General features: G+C 40.4%; 1 protein-coding gene across 2 annotated transcripts in view; it reads left to right on the forward strand.

Annotated features, from left to right (window-relative positions):
• The window catches only part of OSBPL1A (oxysterol binding protein like 1A), a 72,260-nt gene that overhangs the window by 32,502 nt on the left and 21,771 nt on the right, over positions 1-17,987 (forward strand). Inside the window, exon 16 of one of the 2 annotated variants that reach the window (XM_042837522.1) lies at positions 11,402-11,564. The exons of the other annotated variant lie outside the window; for it this stretch is intronic. Within the exon in view, the coding sequence (XP_042693456.1) occupies positions 11,402-11,564 (163 nt within the window). The remainder of the gene's footprint in view (positions 1-11,401; positions 11,565-17,987) is intronic. 2 annotated transcript variants of the gene reach the window in all.

The raw sequence follows: 17,987 nt of genomic DNA on the forward strand, positions 1-17,987 counted from the left end.
TCTGGATCTATAGGCATACTACAAAACTATATGGAAATGGCTTTAAAGTATGTGTATTTGAAGGAAGATCACAGTGTACATTATAATACAAGGGCACTTCTTAGCTTTAGAACTTCAGTCCCTGAAGAGACTATAAAGTTTTTCATCTACTTCAGAGAGGTTTTTGCTGTCACAGCTTCTCTGCTTTGACAAAATAAGCTAGCTTAGATATGTTGTTTGATCACTGAATAGAAGAAATACAGCTCCCCATTAACCTTGAAATTTAATACTGTAGCCTATTAGTTCCTGTCCTCTTGCCCTCTCCATCTCTCTCACAAGCTATAGCGAGATAAAGGTTAGGGAGAAAAAAACTACTCTCACCTTTCTGGAAAGCAAAAAAGCACCTGCTTTGAAGTTGAAGAATTTAAATTGTTAGACATAAAGCAGTAGCAAAAAGTCATCTATGGTGATTTCATCATTTTGATGGAGAGCATGTCATGATAATAGTTTAACTCTATAGGTAATGTGGTTATCCATATATGTCAGTAGTTTATACCTTACTGGAAATGCCAACATGACTATTAATTGTGGAAGCATTCTGCATGCAGATTGCATTGCCTGCTGTTCCAGTGGAACACCTTGCTGCAAGGTCAGACAGAACAAATTCAGGAGAAAATGAGCCTTTAGGAGAGCTTGAAACTTGAGGCAGTTGCATCTATCCCTATGATTAGTGGAAATCTGTTCTGTATTTCCTCCACCACTGAACCCACGCTTTATGCTAAGGTTTAACCTCTACTCTCTCAGAATCACAGAATGGCTGAGGTTGGAAGGCACCTTTGGAGGCCGTTTTGTCTACTCCTTCTGTTCACACAGAGTCACCTATAGAGCTGGTTCCCTGCAGCCATATCCACATGACTTAGTTTTTCCAACAATGGGAGACTCCACAACCAACCTAGGTAGCCTGTGGCAGTACTTGATCATCCTGATAATGTTCTTCCAGATGTGTTTCCTGATACTCAGAGATAACCTCCTGTGTTTGTTAGTGTCTGTTGCTTCCTGTCTCGGCACTGGGCACCACTGAAAAAGTCCGAGCTCCATCTTCTTTATCTCCTTCTTTCAGGTATTTATAGACATCTATAAGACCCACCCAAGCTTCCTCATATCTAGGCTCTCCCAGTTCTATCAGCTTCTTTTCATAGGATAAGTACTCCAGTCCTTTGATCGTCTAGATCGACCTACGTTGGACTTTGTTGCGTCCAAATCTATCTTGAATCGTGGAGCTCAGAATTAGATCAGGAGCTCCAGGTTTGGCCTTCTGGCAGTAATTTTCCTAATGCAGCCAAGAATACTACTGTTTGCTGCAAGGTTACGCTGTTGGCTCACTTTCAGCTTGATGTCTACCAGGACACTCAGGTCCTTTTCTGCAGAGCAGCTTTTCAGCTGGGTGGTCCCCAGCGTATATTGGTATATAGCTCTCAGTTATAAGCTTTTTCTGGAGGCTGACTGCTTCACTGGAAAGAATTTGTGCATAAGCAGAGGGAGCTAGTTATATAAAAGTCATTTTGATGCCATGTCCTTTGATGAAATGTCCACATAGTAAAGAAGCAGCAGAATATAGTCGCTGGAGAAAATTTGAGGGAACTGTGTGTCATAAATCAACATACGGTCTGTGTTTTTTAACTCTTGTCGTTGCACCCATATACTATTTAAAGAATCTTAAAATCAACCTGTCACTCTAAGTTATCAGATCCTGTTTCAATCTGGGAGGGGTAAAGGGGAGAGTTTGACATTCCTCAGGCTCACGCTTCCATCAAGTCTACCTTCTAGTTTTCTTCTGGGGATTGATGTTTTTTTATTGGAGAATGTCAGAGAAGGGCTTACCAGAAATTTAAGCTGGGGCCACTTCTTCCTCAGAGCTGCAAATGCTAGTAGATTACACACTGAGAAATAATAAAAGATTTATCATTAAAAACATTTGCTACAGATTTAAGTCTAGATGAGCTGAAAGTCTGTAGAAGAATATGTAACTGGGAAGTAGGTTTGTTTTATCTGCTCTGATCTTAACTTACATATTGACGAAGAACGTCCCAAGCAGCAATGAATAGCATGATGAATTCTTGCCACAGAAAAAACAGTAAAACCCCCAGATAAAGGCAAAATTGATATGAGATTATTCATAAGGAAAGAAGAACTATTCCACCAAGTGCAAATATTTGTTTGTACTATCTAGGTGTTCCGCATCATAGGGTGATGATGCATAGCGTCTCTTTGTAATGTAGATGTCATATTTTAGGCTAACTGTGGTGTTTGTTTCCTAGCAAAAATGCAAACTGGGAAATGATATTTCACATTCTCAGTGTGCAAATGTTTTTTTGCTAATTTGACCTAAGGTTGGATTTCCATAGCCCAGAGCACAGTTCTCTGTCTGCCCTAAATGCAGAATGAACTTCTGTACAAGATGCTCATATTCCAGGAAGTGTCTTAACAGCCTACCCCAGGCTTCTGTTTGCCTGCTGTTGTCTGCTTTGGCATAAGGTCAGAACAGCTTCTGAGAGGAGAAACTTCCCTACAGAGAGACACATTTCTTAATGCTGCAAGTTCTTCTAAAATCTCAAGTAGCACTGAGATGTCTGTATATCTATGAAGTCTGATTCTCTCATACTGGAAAGCTGAGAAGCGTCTGTTGTCAGATACGGGAAGTTACCAAAGTAGTTTTCACTTAGAGAACTGATAGCACTGTGTTGTGAAGCCCACTATTGACTTCCAGCCTAGGAAGGAGTTCAGATTTTTTTCATTTTTAACTAGTGTGCTTAGCATCCATACCTAGTTGAGTATTTCTGTTCTAAATTAAGAACTAGTGAACAAAGCATCTGAGTTTTTAGTAATTACAAAATATCTGTAGGGCATGTTTGTTGGTTTGTTCTGGAAATGCTTTTAGAAAAACTTCTAGGTAATCTATATAATTAACTAGATAGTAACTAATATAATTAGAGTTCAAAAACTGGAGATTGTAGAATAGACAATTAGCTTCAGGCATGTTAATTTTTATTAAAAAGAAGCAGATTTCATGTCCAGTTATGTAATAGCACTGGAAAGCCAGTAGAAGCCAAACAGCAATAGAGCAAAAACGTGGCAATCACTTCAAAAAGGAAAGCATTAATACAGGTTTTTGCTGTGATCCAGCTTGGAAGAAGTGAGGAGTAAGGGGATGCAAACAGGTTGATCAAAGTAGCCAGTGGTGTGTACTAAGAACTACTTAAGGGAAGTAGTTAGATCAAAATAGCCTTAAGACCCGTTTTCAAAATAAAACAGTCCTTAAGAATAAAAAGGAAATGTTTCCTGTGTGCATTCTTAAGAACCCTTACATCTTAGTTTCACAGAAACCAGGCTAACAAACTTCAAAGATGTCCAAAGCCTCTCTGAAAGCGCAAAAACAAAAGTCCTTCTGAGATCTGAAAACGTGTAACAGCATACTGTTCTTATGCTGTTGGCATCAGTATTTATGTACTGGATTGAAGGAGGCACTTTGCTGGGTAAGGTTACTTGTGGCATCTGCCTCTGAGAAGATAGATGCTTAATCTCACTAGGGCAGCAGACTATCTTGGGCTGTGGAGCTTTTTTGTTTTTATAGTCTTGCTGCTCTGCAACTTGAAATATGCTTCCTGAACATGTACATCACCACTGATGTCATTCAGCCCCAGCTTATTTTGGCTTAACCTATTGGCAAATGTGAATAGCAGCCATATTTAATTTCAGCTTGCATCAGAATAGAAACAATACTTAACAATTCTAACAATATAAAATCAGAAGGCTCTTTTTTTGGACTCCATACATTTGAGTAACTGTCATTATTATAATACTGGAATGCAAATAGGGACTGAATGTGGGATTTATCAGTTTACATTGAATCATCTAAGTAAAATACAACTGCAAGAAATAAATACTTCAGAGAGAAGACCTGAATGCCAAAAAGGTGAAACTTTTTGAAATGAAACAGAAAAGCCTCTGCCAACACTTGACCAGTGCAAAATCACATGGAAGAAACAAGTTTCTCTAATAGGAAAGCTGAAACTTGGCTAGGGGTTGCACTGTTCTCAGCTGGTTAAAACTGCACTGCTTCATTGGTCTCTGAATAGTAAACTTTGTTACAACCAAATGTGGAAACAGGAAATGGGACGCAAAGGCAGAAAGCACCACACTGAGGAAGAAGTGTCAGCCTCCTAGGAGGGAAAGATGGGAGACAAAAAGTATTTGTCCCTGGCATGTTAATAGTTCTCAGAGTCTGAAACATTAAGAATTTTGATAGTACATTTGTATCTTTTAAGAAGATCAGGCTCTCCAGCTCTTCTCTTGAATAACAGTTCTTTTGCTGCTTCAGTGTCTGTGTGTGTTGGCATGTTCTAGCTGAGGTGGAAATTCTGAGTGGGCAGTAGCTTGTGTCCTGCTTGTAGCAGTGGTTCCTATATCTCTGTTTCATGATTGCATTTTATCCTGCAGCAGAATGCTACTGTTTTAATTAATCAGATATGGGGAAATATTCTAACTCAGTACCCAGAACATTGAAACGTAGCCTTTCCAAATAAGCCCTGCTAAACTCCTCCTCTTGAACTTTGAGGTGAATGCTGGTAGTTGACTCACAATGAATCCTTATGTTCATCTGGGGAATAATTGAGGCAGAGTCTTGTGACTCAATTCACAAAGTCTTTGGTTTATTCTATGGGCTTTGAGTTGGAATTTAAGTGAATAGATGACTCGGACTTCAAATTGGTATGTATGGGGTTTGCTTGCACATTTGAGAGTCTTTCAGTTCCTGAACAAAAAGGAAATTTCATAGTGGCACTGCCTGTATATGAGTCTGTGGTCCTGCATTTTCTCTTTTGAATTTGATGACTTTGATAAGCTATGGTGCTCCAGTGCTGTGGCTGCAGCTGGCCAGACTTCTGTGATGGAGCGATGCTGTCTTGTGATACAGTAAGTAACCCTTTAGCGATTGTCAGAGAGCTCAGTTTATCCTTGATTAATTGTTCACATCTCGTTTTGCGTTCCAGTAATTGCACTAGCAGTAGTTCAGCTCAATGGCAAGTGCTACCTGAGTATTCCATATTTAACTAAAGATCTGATAGATCTCCAATGCCAATCTCCACTGGTAAGCTTATAGCACAGAGAGAGAGAGAGACGAAGCATTAATCAGCGATTGAAGTAGAGCATGGTTTTCTTGGTGCAGTCCTCTGTACCCCAGGGGTGAGCCTGGACCAAGTTGACAGGAACTACTTCACTACAGAAGAAGTTGTGATACAAGACCTTAACATAGGTAATGTGGCAAATGTTGCGTGTTGCTTGTGGCTGGAAGTGATAAGGAGCGGTGAGTCAGCAGAGAAGCTGTATGTATGGGCCCGTGTGTAAACAGATAGAACTCAGAAAGTTTTGTATAACATTTACATGTTTTAGGGCCTTAGGAATCTAGGGAGGTATTCATGAGACTTACTGTATCTGTTAGTTTAAAACAAAAAAAAGACAACAAAGCGTTCCCAGTGTGGGCTGTCACCTTTGCAGTTTAATTATCTGTCATAAAAGTATTTGTAAAGAAATTGTTCTTTTCTCTGGTAAGTCAAATGCTGTACTTGGGCATGTTTACATTTCCCTGGTTGGATTTTTAAGCAAATGAGAGAGAGGCTGGGAAGCAGGGTGAAAGCAGGACTAGGCAAATTCGTATCACTTTAGTGCTTAGTGAAAGTTAAGTCCCATAAACAAAGATAAAAACTGAGCCTTTTTTTTTTTTTTTTTTTACTTCTGGAAAACTTCCTCTGTAGCTCAGGCATGTTTACAACAATGAGAACTCCAAATGAAAGCAACTGGTTTCAGTTTCATTTCAGTAGCTGCTTATGTAACGGCTATGCAACGCTGTAGGTAGCAGAAAATTTGAAGGCACTTTTTTCATAGTAGCATGTCGTGTGGACAGCATGACTCAAGTCTAGCCAACAAAATAAACAGATCTGTTCCATTTTCAAATAGATATGCCTTGGAGGTCGTTCTAGGTCTTTAAATTTCTTTCATGATGAAATGAAAAGATAGTCTTTGTCCAAGGTGCAGGGGCAGACCTCACTCTTCTTTAAAAAAATATATGTATTACTTTTTCTACTTTAAATGTAAAAGAATAACAGATTTACTCAGCGCTAGCTGAAGCTGGTCATTGCAAAGAACTGGCTCATGCCTGGAGGCACTCGCAATAGGAAAAGTATTGTGCTAACAGCAAAACTGCAACTGTGAGCTTGTCTGTTAGAATAGACAAACAGTGTATGTATCTCAGACTCTCTGTGTTGAGATGGCTAATTGCAAGATCTGATTTTTGATTCAATTTGATATGAAGATCACAGAACAAAGGAAAGAAGCCTTATTTTTAATTCCTGGTGCTGCTTCTAAATAGATCTCTGTAATGTAATGAGTTGCAAGGCATAACTTTGCGCTTGAGGTTACATCTTTCAGTATGCTGAACGAGTAGCTGACTCTGGAAAATTGACAGTTCCATAGAAATGTGTGAAACAAATTGCAGGTTTGATTGACATTTAGTTTGTTACAGAAAGGACTGCAGTTAACGTCAGAAGATATCCACTGAAAACTGGCAGTTCTACTGTAGCAGCATTTTTTCTTACTATTTGTGTAAATATTAATTTTAATCTAAGTATTAGACTAGCCTTTAGCTTACTGCTGAAAACTTGAATCCCTGCACCTATGCTTCATGGCAAATATGCAGTGATGTTTTCAGGAGCAAGGAAATTCTGTAGCAGTTGGATGAAGCCATTCAATTCTGCAGACCAAAGCTCTGCTTCTGAGCCACTAGAGACATCAGTAAGATAGTGTAAGAGGCAGCTTTCCTGCCGTCAGCTTATTGCAGAGCAGAAGTGGTACATGGTGTACTGACACTGTGTGGAGTCTGCCTTCAGATCCCCTGGTGGTTGCTATGTGAAAGAAGTGATTCTTCCTACACAACTTGAAAGTCTGCATATTTTGGATACTCTTATTCCTAGCACTGAAGTTGAGTATTTTCGGAAGAAAAATTTAACTGAATTGTACTGAGATGTTGTGAGGTCTGTCTTTTCTTTCTCTCCATCCAGGGAAACTTTAGAGCTAGGGTATGCTGCATCTTTATTTTCTTTTTAAATGTTAAAGGCAGGTAGCTCTACATTTGTGCTGTGCTTTGCTTGCTGTCTGTTGTCTTTAGATGATTTACTTGCAGCTGCAATAGCATGTTGCTGAGATAATCATTTATTAGCTGGCCGTACAGTAGTGTGACCCTTTCCTACCCTACAAAAGTGCTATTGTTGTTGAGCCTCAATTTAAATTAAAAGCATCCAGCACCATACAAAGCAAGTATTTTGTGTATTGTACTGAGATATCTTCAGGATGGACAGAGAAGCCTTGGTTCCAGGCTTCACAGATAAACTTCAAGACTTCAGCCTTTAAAAAAAGAAAAAGAGGAGAAGTAGTGGTCTGATACACCTTACTGATCTCCTGCCTACCTCATGTAAGCTAGAGAGTAGAGGATGGGGCTGGTATCTGTGACACAGAGAGGCTATTTGCTGTTTTGGAATTGGCACATGAACTTTCCTGCTAGTGATATGCAGTGAGGAAGTTAACTTTTAAATAATGCTCTTGAATTTAGCAGGATTTGTAATGGCATGGAACGATTATAGAAGTGTCTGCAAATAGCTTCTTGCTTTCCTTTTAAAAAAAAAATAATGATAGGTAGAGGGCTGATTGCTAAAATAACTAGATTCTACTAGTTGAATTCACAATTTAGTGCTTAAAGCCTGAAGACTTTGATGTCTACGGGGACTTCCCTTCAACTAACCAGAAGTGAAGCCACCTACCAGAACGTGGGTATCAAATCATTCCAGTTGAGGTATTTAAAAAAAAACATAAATCGCTGTGCTGACCTAGATACTGAAGTCATCTCTTGGTGGTTCTGTGTCAGTGTATCAGGTGAAAGTGGTGTCTATAGGAGCAAGGTTAATGATTGAGTGTATGTTTATTTCTTTGAGACAAAGCTAGTTAGTTTCCATCAGCAATTATAAATCTGACTTTTCTCTATAATGACATTCCATTTAGAGATGAAAACAAGACTGATGTTAACTGTCACTGTTTAACAGGACAAACATAAGCCAAGGTCCTTGATCAACTGTGATTGCTTTTGTACAAAATAGCTTCTGACAGGGGTTGGGTATGGAGCCTGGCAGGTTGAACAAAGGTTGTAGCTGGTTTCATGCTGGGCTCACTGGAGGTATGCTGTTGCATAAATGTGTGCTTTGAAAATATTGTAAGTCTGTCCACATCTTTCTTCAGCTTGGAAGAATGCCCAAACTCCTGCTTTCAGAGCTGAGAGAGCCACACACTGAGCTTTAGGCTGTAGAAGCTTGTGTGGCCGTATCTGGGCTCTCTGGATGTATAGGCCGTCCTTCAGGTTTAGTGCTGTTGGCAGAGGTTTCAGGTTGATTTTCCTACCCCCTGAGTATTGAATTCAGGTTGCTTTAGAACCAGATCATTTGTTTATGAATGAACATTCATAAATTGCAAGCAACAAACTTCAGCATGTTTTTATTAGCTTCTGGTTAGCATTGAGCTGCTTGCATAACATAAAGTTGTTGGTTTTTTTTTGTTTTTTTTTTTGTTGTTGTTACCTACCATGAATGTATAATGGCTATACTAGTAATTGTTTGGTAGATAGGAATTCTGGAAGTACACAGAAGAGTGGACGTTACTGTTAAGCTGGCTAATCATTTTCCAAAAAGGGAATTGATTTCAGTACATCTTCTGCAGCTCTGAATAGCTGTATATGATGATAGGGCAGAGGAACCTTAAAGTCAGTAAGGGACTTTTTTTGGGTCTTGAGCTCATACCTATTGTTACTTGTTTAGTTAGACTACCATTCTATTGGTGGAGGCAAAAACATCTGAATTTAATTAGATAAACTTTTTCTTTCCATCATTGTAGCTTAAGTTTTAGATAAATACTCAGATCACTCAAATTGTCAAAACATTAGAGGATATAACCATCTAACTCTTATACTGCAAAGAAATCTGTAAAGACCGTTTTAATAACTAGTTTCCTTTTGTTGGTGTTTAATAATAATGAAAAGCAGTGCTTTAGTTGCAGTCCTTCATCCTCTCCCCTTTAAGAGAAGGTAATAGTAATCTCATTTCTCTAACTGGGCAGTTTCTTAACTGTTTGATAGCACATAAAATGTAACCCCCCTCAGAGCCTGCTCACTAACAGATCTTTTCCAGTGGCATGTCCTACTTCTTTGAAACATTGCAGTAATTGGCTTTGTTGGGATCTCTACAATGAACTTTAAATGAAAGTGGCCATAACTGGTCCAGCTTTTTTTTCATTTTGTTCAAGGTAAAGCTATTAGGTAGTAAGGGATTTACTGATTTTTATTGCTTTCAATTAGCAACCTAATTTTGTTCTCTTTAATTATCATTTAATTGGATTGCCCCTCTGTACTCAGAGCACGACAGCCAAAGCAGCTGATGTAGTATTTGACACAACTGAGGGGGTGAGAATTTCTTTCATAATTCTTTCTCCAGTGGTTCTGTTACTGCCAGAATAGAAACGCCTCTCTGGAAGTGGCAAAATCTGTTCTGGCATTTCCTTCCTAGCCCCTGAGTTCTCATCCCATCATTTGTGCCTGACATTGAAAGCACTGTTTCAGTGGTGGGTAAAGCTTTTTGTAAGTGCGAAGTAACCAGATAGGACATATGAACAGTTCTTAGATTCAAAAAGGTAATTTTGATGTATAAATAGGCTGCTTAGGAAGATGTGTAACTTGTCCCTGTATTTGTTCCAAGAGGTTTTCATGCCTTTGCATGTTGTTAGTGGAGGGGGAGTTAGTTGCCAACTGACCTTTGAGAGTAAGCTGGAGGAGAAGGCAGTGTTTGGGGATGCTTGAAAGCCTTTTAAACAGGGTGAGAAAGGGAGAGAGGAAGAGGAAGCGTAAGTGGCTCGGAGATTGGAGAAAGAACAGCCCATTGGAGCCTTGCTGGACTCTGAGAAGAGAGCCTTCCTGTGTGTTGCAGCTACGGCTGGATAGCGCATCTGGGAAGGGATTGCCGTACTCTGCTCTGTACTGGGCAGCCTCACCTCAAGCACTTTTTGGGTGCAGTTTTGGGAGCCACAATATAAGAAAGACACAAAACTATTAGAGAGTGCCTAAAGGAGGGCTGAGACAGTGAAGGATCCAGAGGGCAATGTGTATGAGGAGCAACTGTGATCCCTCTGCTCAGCACAGAGCAGAGGAGCTGAGGGGAGGCCTGATGGTGGCTGCAGCTCCTCAGGGAGCAGAGGGGCAGCGCTGAGCTCTGCTGTGTGGCAGCGGCAGGGCCCAAGGGAATGGCATGGAGTTGTGCCAGGGGAGGGCAGCTGGGGGTTGGGGACAGGTGCTGCACCACAGGCGGTGGGCATGGAACAGGCTGCACAGGATGGTGGGCATGGCACTGAGCTGCTTGAGTTCAAGGAGCATCTGGACCATGCTCTCAGATCTAGGGCTTGGATTTTTGGTTGGTTCTGTGTGAAGCTGGGAGTTGGACCTTGCAAGTCCCTTCCAATTTGGGATATTCTGTGATTCTGAGCTGGCTCCCCTCCCCTGAAGGAAGTAGGAGGTGGGAAGAAACCCACAAAAAAAGAAGGGCAGGGGGAAGGAAATACGAAGGATGTGTTGCTCTCCTGTTACTAGTCTTGGACTCAAGATACAGATATCATCCTCTTCTCTGGTGCTTACTGCATGTGTGGGCTTTAAAAACAAAAAAACCTTCCTTCCATCTGGTGGCTGGTCTTCTTCCCTTGTCAGCTTCTGGCTTCTCTGTAAACTGTTTTGGGAGTGCAGAGAGAGAGCTGAAGTTAAATTTGTTAGTAGAAGAACCCCTTTTTTAACCTCCTTCTCTAATCCTCAGGGTTAAATGCTTTCAGTTCATAGTTCATTTGCAGTTATTTGTGGCTGGCTGTGCCATTTGCTCTGTAATTCAATTCAGATGATGCTTCTTGGCCCAAATTAGAGCAGACTAGTACAAGGAGCTTGGTGCATGTAGAAACTGATCACTGTAACGCCATATTTAAGGTCGTCTGAGTAGAGCTGTAAATATTTCCCCTCAATTTTAAGGCGCAGTTATCTAACTTGAATTTACTTGTGGAATTTTGGTCTATAGTGTCAAATGTTACATGACAGTTTTCTCAGCTACTGAAAAATTCTGAGTAGCAACCATACTGTGGTCACAGTAACGCTGTAATATTCTCATTAATCTGTGTGACTTCAGTTCCAGCTGTTTGCCTTTGAACCAGTTACTTATTTATCAGTCTATTTTCTGTATAGCTTTCAGCTACACATTCTTCGGAGAGATGAGATCTTATTCATACATGTATCTACTTATAGGTGAGGAATTTGAAACTGGAGCATGAGCAGGAGAAAAACAAGATCTTGTCAGAAGCATTAGAGACACTAGCTACTGAGCACCATGAACTAGAGCAGTCTCTGGTTAAGGGATCTCCTCCTCTCAGCATCATCAGTGAGGAGCAGTTCTATGATGCTGTTTCAGGTAAGTAATGATGTCCAGTATGTAGCCAGCATGTGCATGGTGATTTCATTGGAGCGCTGCGGGGAGCAGTCTTGCTTTATGTGAGATCTTTGTCTTTCTGCTTTGGAACTGTTTTAAGGAGAATGCCTTGTGTGCTTTAAGCACGCCTCTAAAATCTTCCTCAAGTTCACCTGTAGAATTGTATCATTTCATCTGAGCATGACAGAAAGCTACAAAATTCAGGACTGTTATAAAAAGTCTGATTGCTTGGGTGTCTACACCCTTTTTTTTAAATAGCAAAATGTATGACTCCTATTTTAGAATATGTAACTGTATCTGGAAGCTTATGACTTGCTTTCTCCATGGTGGTGTTTCTTTTTTCTTTTGTTCTTAAGGTCTATGTGAAAAACCACTGTATTTGAGGGATAATGAAGTTAAGAAAGGCTTGTTTTATTTCCCTTTTGTATACCTTAAAGTATACGCAAGTATGTCACAGATGGAAGAAGATTATGAATCAAAGTCTTTCGTGCATTCAGAAATATTCTCTGTCTATTCGGTGATGTTTAGTATCTTTTGAATTTTGTGTGCAGAACATGCAAATAAGGATTTTGGAAAACTCTGAGTTGCATGTGGATAATTACAACATGCACTATGTAAAGCCTCTCTATACCAGTGCAGCTTGGTAATAACTCTAATTGGTTAATCCCACAATGCACAGCTCACTTACAACTGTGAAGGATCTCGAAGACCTTGAGGGCAAACATAGTCTAAACATAGTAGATAATTGTATTGGGATGGCAAACTTCACAAGGAAGTGTGATTGGGGGTTACTTTTCTCCAAGTTCAACTGTCTGATGCTTCTGACAGATGAGAAAAGCAGCCTTCCTGGTCTGTTTGATGGATTTTCTACAGTGTACAGCTTAAATAAGCAGACAATAAAACCAGGCAAAGTATGGAGTCTGTGCTTAGTGTGTGTCAAGTATAGCTTAGGAACTTGGTGAATTAACTACAGACTGCTCTTTGGCACAGTAAGAAATGTATCAGGCCTTCAGCAAGCAGAAGAGATTGAAGAACTACTAGAAACAGGTTCTTCAACCAGAACCAAAAGAACAATTCATCTGAAAGGCCTCAGGCTCTTTGCTTGTTGTAACAAAGCAGAGAATATTTGTTTATATGGTGCTGCTGGAATGTAGTCTCTCCAGTCGCGCTTGCTTTCTCTATGTGAGAGAAGCTCAGCTTTTAGAGATCTGTTATTCTGTACCTGTCCTAAATAACCCAGCACTGTCGTCTTGAATGTGAGTGTCCAGAACTGCCTCTCTGGTTGAGAAAGGGGGGTGTTTTTACTGCTTGAAGGTGCAAACAAATCACACTGAAAATAGTTATGCAGCTGTGAAAGCTTTATTTATACATATGTATACATAGATATGTTTTATATGAGCATATATATATATATATATATATATATATATGTATCTGTCAATTCTTGCTTCTTTGGGAGAAGTTATTTGACATAATTCATTTTGATTGCAATTTAAATAATTTTCCAGGACAGCTCACTTTCTCGACTGTCTGTCAACTTCATCAGACTTAATATTAGTCTCTCTTCTCTGAGCTGCTCACATGCAGCGCTTTGCCACGATTTGGGTCCTCTGTATCTCTGAGGGCACATGTTTGGGGGAGGGGTACTCTGATTTTTATAGGCTAGGGAAGAGGGAACATGACACGGTTTCCTGGCTGCTGGATGTGTCTTATGACTTCGGCCATAAGTGCAAAGGGAGTTAGATTTTTGTGGGTGTGATAGGGGCATGTTGTGCTCTGTTTGCTTGTTTATTATCAGAATCCCAGTGAGAACGCTTTTCTAACCCTCTTACTTTTCTGCCATGTCTGTGGAGGCTCAGCCAGAAAGTCTGTAAGGACAACAATACAGTGAGAACAGAGAGGTCAGGGGACATACAGCACTGACTCAGAGTTCAGGGATATGGGTCTCCTTGTTTGGGCTAATGGGATGGGGTATGGCAGTGTTTTCCTTGCAGAGAGCAATGAACCCAATTGTCAGAAGCAAAAAAAACTAACAAAAAAAACCCAAAACCACTAAGGTATTTGGACTTTGAGTCTTCAAAAATTATGCAAAATCTCTTTTGCAAATGTCTATTTATTTTGGATAAACACGCTGTGAATCATCCTACTGCTTTGTAGGAGAGATTCAGCAAATAGCAGTGTGTTTTAAGAGGGTGATGTGACAAATTATAATGTCTATCAGTAGCAAAATATTACTACTTTGAGAATATATCTGTTGTTAGGACACCATCTTTTTCTAGGTATGTTTTTTTTTTCTAGTTCTCCGACTTTTTAAATCTCTCTGTAGGATTGAGTTTATAGAAGTGAGAGAATTGCATAACTCAGTTTGTACCTCGAGCTAACAAATCCTTACTTATCAGCTTGAAAGAAAGAGCCACTGCTAATATTTTAATAGAATATTTTCGTGTATTTTCTGCTTGTTTTCTCTCAACAAAAGTAGCACTGGCTGTGACAATTCAGAGCAAGACAATTTTCAAACTCTTTTTTGAACATAGAGTGTAATAGAAAGAGTATGTTTACAGCAGGAGCAACTTGTCCCCATTTACCAAGCTCTGATTCATGTTGTAGAACAGACTGAGTGCATGAATTGAACTCCTGAATGAAGATGAATCAGAAGATACAGTCCAGTTCCAATTAGACATTCAGTCCATGGTAGGAGAGAGGAGCTAATCTGAGGAGAAAACCAACAGAAATGTAGCTAGTTTGAGTGCCAAATCTTTAGCACCATCTGTTTGGTGTGCAGATCTGCTCCAGCTGAGGCTTGCTATTTGCTAATGTGGCATAGACTAAATTGGTCACTGATAAGTTTGTTGGTGGAAACCGTGAGCACTATGACAGAAATGCCCTCTTTCTTTTCCAAAACTGGGGTCAAGAAAATGTTTATTGTGTGGTAAGACTGCTTACTGTAGCAGTTGACTTACTGAAGTCTTCTCTGTTTTTTATTTTATTATTATTTTTAAATTATTTTATTTATTTTATTTTTTAGCAATATGTTGATATCTGTGCTTTCTGATTGTTACAGTAACACCTTCCCTCCCATTGCAGGGGATTTAGTAGATGCTGAATATGAAAGGAAGATCCCAGAGAAAGTGGGAGTTGTGTTGTACTACGAAAACATAATATCCAGCATTAAAAACAGCAACATTAAGTGTGTTATTAATCCAAACTCTGAGTTTAACGGGTCAGTTAACAGTGCTTCCTGGTGCTGTCATCTGAGCATCCTGGGAGTGGTGGAAATACATAGTCAGTAGCACATGGAGCACAGGAGCTCTTGGCTGCAGGTTTGAGTGGTTAACATGTGCCAAACTCTCCTTCTAGGTTTGTGGCAGACTGGGGAGGGGAAGAGGCACTGAACAAGCAGCAAAATTTACAAAAACTAGTGGCAACTTCTAAAGTTGAAGAAATTTCAGGTTCAGCCTGGAGAGGAGCTCTGCAGAGAGTGACCTGGGAGTCTTAATGAACAGCAGGTTGGCCATGAGCCAGCAGTGTGCCATGGTGGCCAGGAAGGCCAATGGCACCCTGGGGCACATTAAAGAATGTGGCCAGGTCAAGGGAGGTGTGATGCTCCCTATCTGCTGTGCTATGGTCAGGCCTCACCTTGAGAATTGTGTCCATTCCGGGCTTTCTGGTACAAAAAAGATGGGGATTTTTGGAGAGAGTGCAGTGGAGGGTCACAAAAATGATAAAGGTCCTGGGGCATCTCTCCTGTGAGGAAAGGCTGAGCAGCCAGGGTCTGTTCAGCCTTGAGAAAAGAAGATTGAAAGGGGATCTGATCAATGTCTGTAAGTACCTAAGGTGCAGGAGGCAAAGGCACAAGGCCAGACTCTTCTCAAAGGTGTGAGGCAATAGAACAAGGGGAAACGGCCACAGACAGAAGCATAGGAAGTTGTGCACAAATGTGCGCAAGAACTTCTTCACGGTGAGGGTGATGGAGCAGTACAACAGGCTGCCCGAGAGGCACTGTGAAGTCTCCTTCTCTGGAGATATTCAAGATCTGCTTGAACGCCTACCTGTGCAACCTGGTCTAGGGAGCCTGCTTTGGCAGAGGGATTGGACCAGATGATTTCTAGAGGTCCCTTTCAGCCCCTGCAATTCTGAGCAAAAAAATTGGCTAAGCAGGACATGAACTGTAGTGGGAGGGTACTTGACCTTGCCTTGTCCCTTATTACCTGCAAATCAAAAAGTAAGATTGAGAAGAGCTTAGAACTGTCCAGATGTTTCTTTTTAAAAGCTTTTCTCTGAGGTGTGTGGGTTTTTTTTGTTTGTTTTGTATGCTTTCTTAATTTGTGTGGCAAACAAAGCTTTTGCGTTAGTTAAGGGGATCTTAATGATTTGGTATAGGTGTGATTTTACTATAAATGCAGTTATTTGCTGCAGGCATATGTAGATTATATTAAACCTAACCTTTTGTAGTGCAGTGTCAGCTGTTACATACTACTCACTGGTGCTGTATTCATAAATACTGCTCGTAAATGGTACGAGAAATACTATAGTGGTTGTGTTCACGTTTTAGTTTATCTCCAGTTATCATCACACATAAAGCTTGGGAACTTACAGCTCTTTCCTTCATTTTAAGGGTATATCGTCAAATTGTCATTTTTGAATGTGTTGTTGCAATAGAAGGTGACCCCTTAACTTAAAAGTTTCTATTTTCTTTTGCTCTCCTTATCTTGCAAAATGTAGCCAGTGCATTTACTATTACTCTGACACTTAGGGTTTTAAGCTGGAGATCTTCATGTTCAGCCATTTTTTGTCTTGAAGATCAGTTAATGTTGACTCCTGAACAGGGAGTCTTCTTCTGTCTCACCACTTTCGCAGCCCACATCCCCTTCAGTTCACCAGAAAAAAGTCTCTTTTTCTCCTAGTCATCTGTTTGACAGCTGCTCTGTAGCAACTTGTGAATATAAATCTTTTTTTACAGTAACGGGGGAGTATGCAAATCTTAATTCAGAAAAGAGTTAGCTCTGAGTGCACAGGGAAAAACTCTGTTAGCGTGGCCTGTTGAATCAGACTCGATAAAATGCTGGGCTTTCTTTGATACCTAGGCGAAATCTGAAGGCTTGTTAAGCTCATTGGGTCGAAGGAGATAGTTGAAATTCTGGGGACTGGAAAAGGAGATGTTTGGTGGCAGGAATTGCTGTAGACATACTTTCTCAATGAGACACATTTCTCAGAAAAAATGGGAGAGGCATCTATAGAGAGAGAATTTCTTGTAACAGTTTCATTCTTCTACTGTTATTTGTTGTATATAGCATGTTCTGCTGTTATGAGGTAAGTCACATGCCCTGGAGAAGGCTGCCTGGTCATTGTCCATCTCTGGAGAGGTCGGCAGGTGCTGAGTCCAGTCATTTCAACATAATTTTCTCTTGGCAATGGGACAAAGCCAGCATTTGGAGAACTGAGCACATGTAGTGTTGAAAAATCCTTATGCTGAGAGGTGTATCATAGTGTGATCAATGATTCTGGTGAAGCTTACCTATTTTTCTGCCTCTGGTATTCAAGGTCTGTTGTAGAAATTCAAACTGAGGGAATTGTGGGGTATACTGTCATGATTAGCTAAAAACATCAGCCCCTAATGGTACAGAGAAATGAAGGTGTGATACAGCAAGCAGACTGCTACTATGTTTCAGGGTTTGCTTCCTGTTTCAGGGTTTCTCTGTTACAATAACTGCTGGCACAGTTAAGCAATTATTTCAGTAGGACTTCAAGGGGCTTACGGGTCATGTATTTGCTGTACAGCGTGGGTTGGGATGCTGAGGGCCAAGTTGTCTTATACTGCTAGAGGGTCTCTTCCTCTTTGACACTAGGATATGCAGCAATGTTTTTCTGAATACTTGGTCTTATGGTCTCTGAAGAAATCTCTATTTCGTGTAAGAGTTGTCCGCAGGTAAAAATTCATTTGTTTATCCTACTTTCTGTAGACGGTACCCACCATGTTATATCATAAATTGGCGTATAACTAGATTGATACATTTGCAAAAACTTGTGAAAAGGTTTTCTGGAGTGCCAGTCCACTTTTTTAGCATATCCTCAGCACCAGCTGGCAGCTCTTTTCATTCCCTAGCAACTGGCTTAATTTCAGTACTGAGTTGATGAGCAGAGGAATGGATGTTTTTAAGAAACCAAAGATCTCTTTATGTTTCTAGATCTCAAACTCTCTAGAGAGAGTGGAGGTGTTGTGGCACAGCCCATCCATGGGTTAACATTTTCTTATTTTGACCTTCCTGTGGTCTGCACATTCATAAAGTCATAGAATCATTTGAATTAGTCCCTGCAACAGGGACACCTACAGCTACATCAGGTTGCTCAGAGCCCCATCCAGCCTTACCTTCAGTGTCTCCAATAATCCAGTGCCTCATAATCCTT

This window comes from Centrocercus urophasianus, unplaced genomic scaffold, assembly GCF_019232065.1.
Source record: "Centrocercus urophasianus isolate 14NV4802_14NV808 unplaced genomic scaffold, USGS_Curo_1.0 seq_11, whole genome shotgun sequence".
Classification (NCBI taxonomy): Eukaryota; Metazoa; Chordata; class Aves; order Galliformes; family Phasianidae; genus Centrocercus; species Centrocercus urophasianus.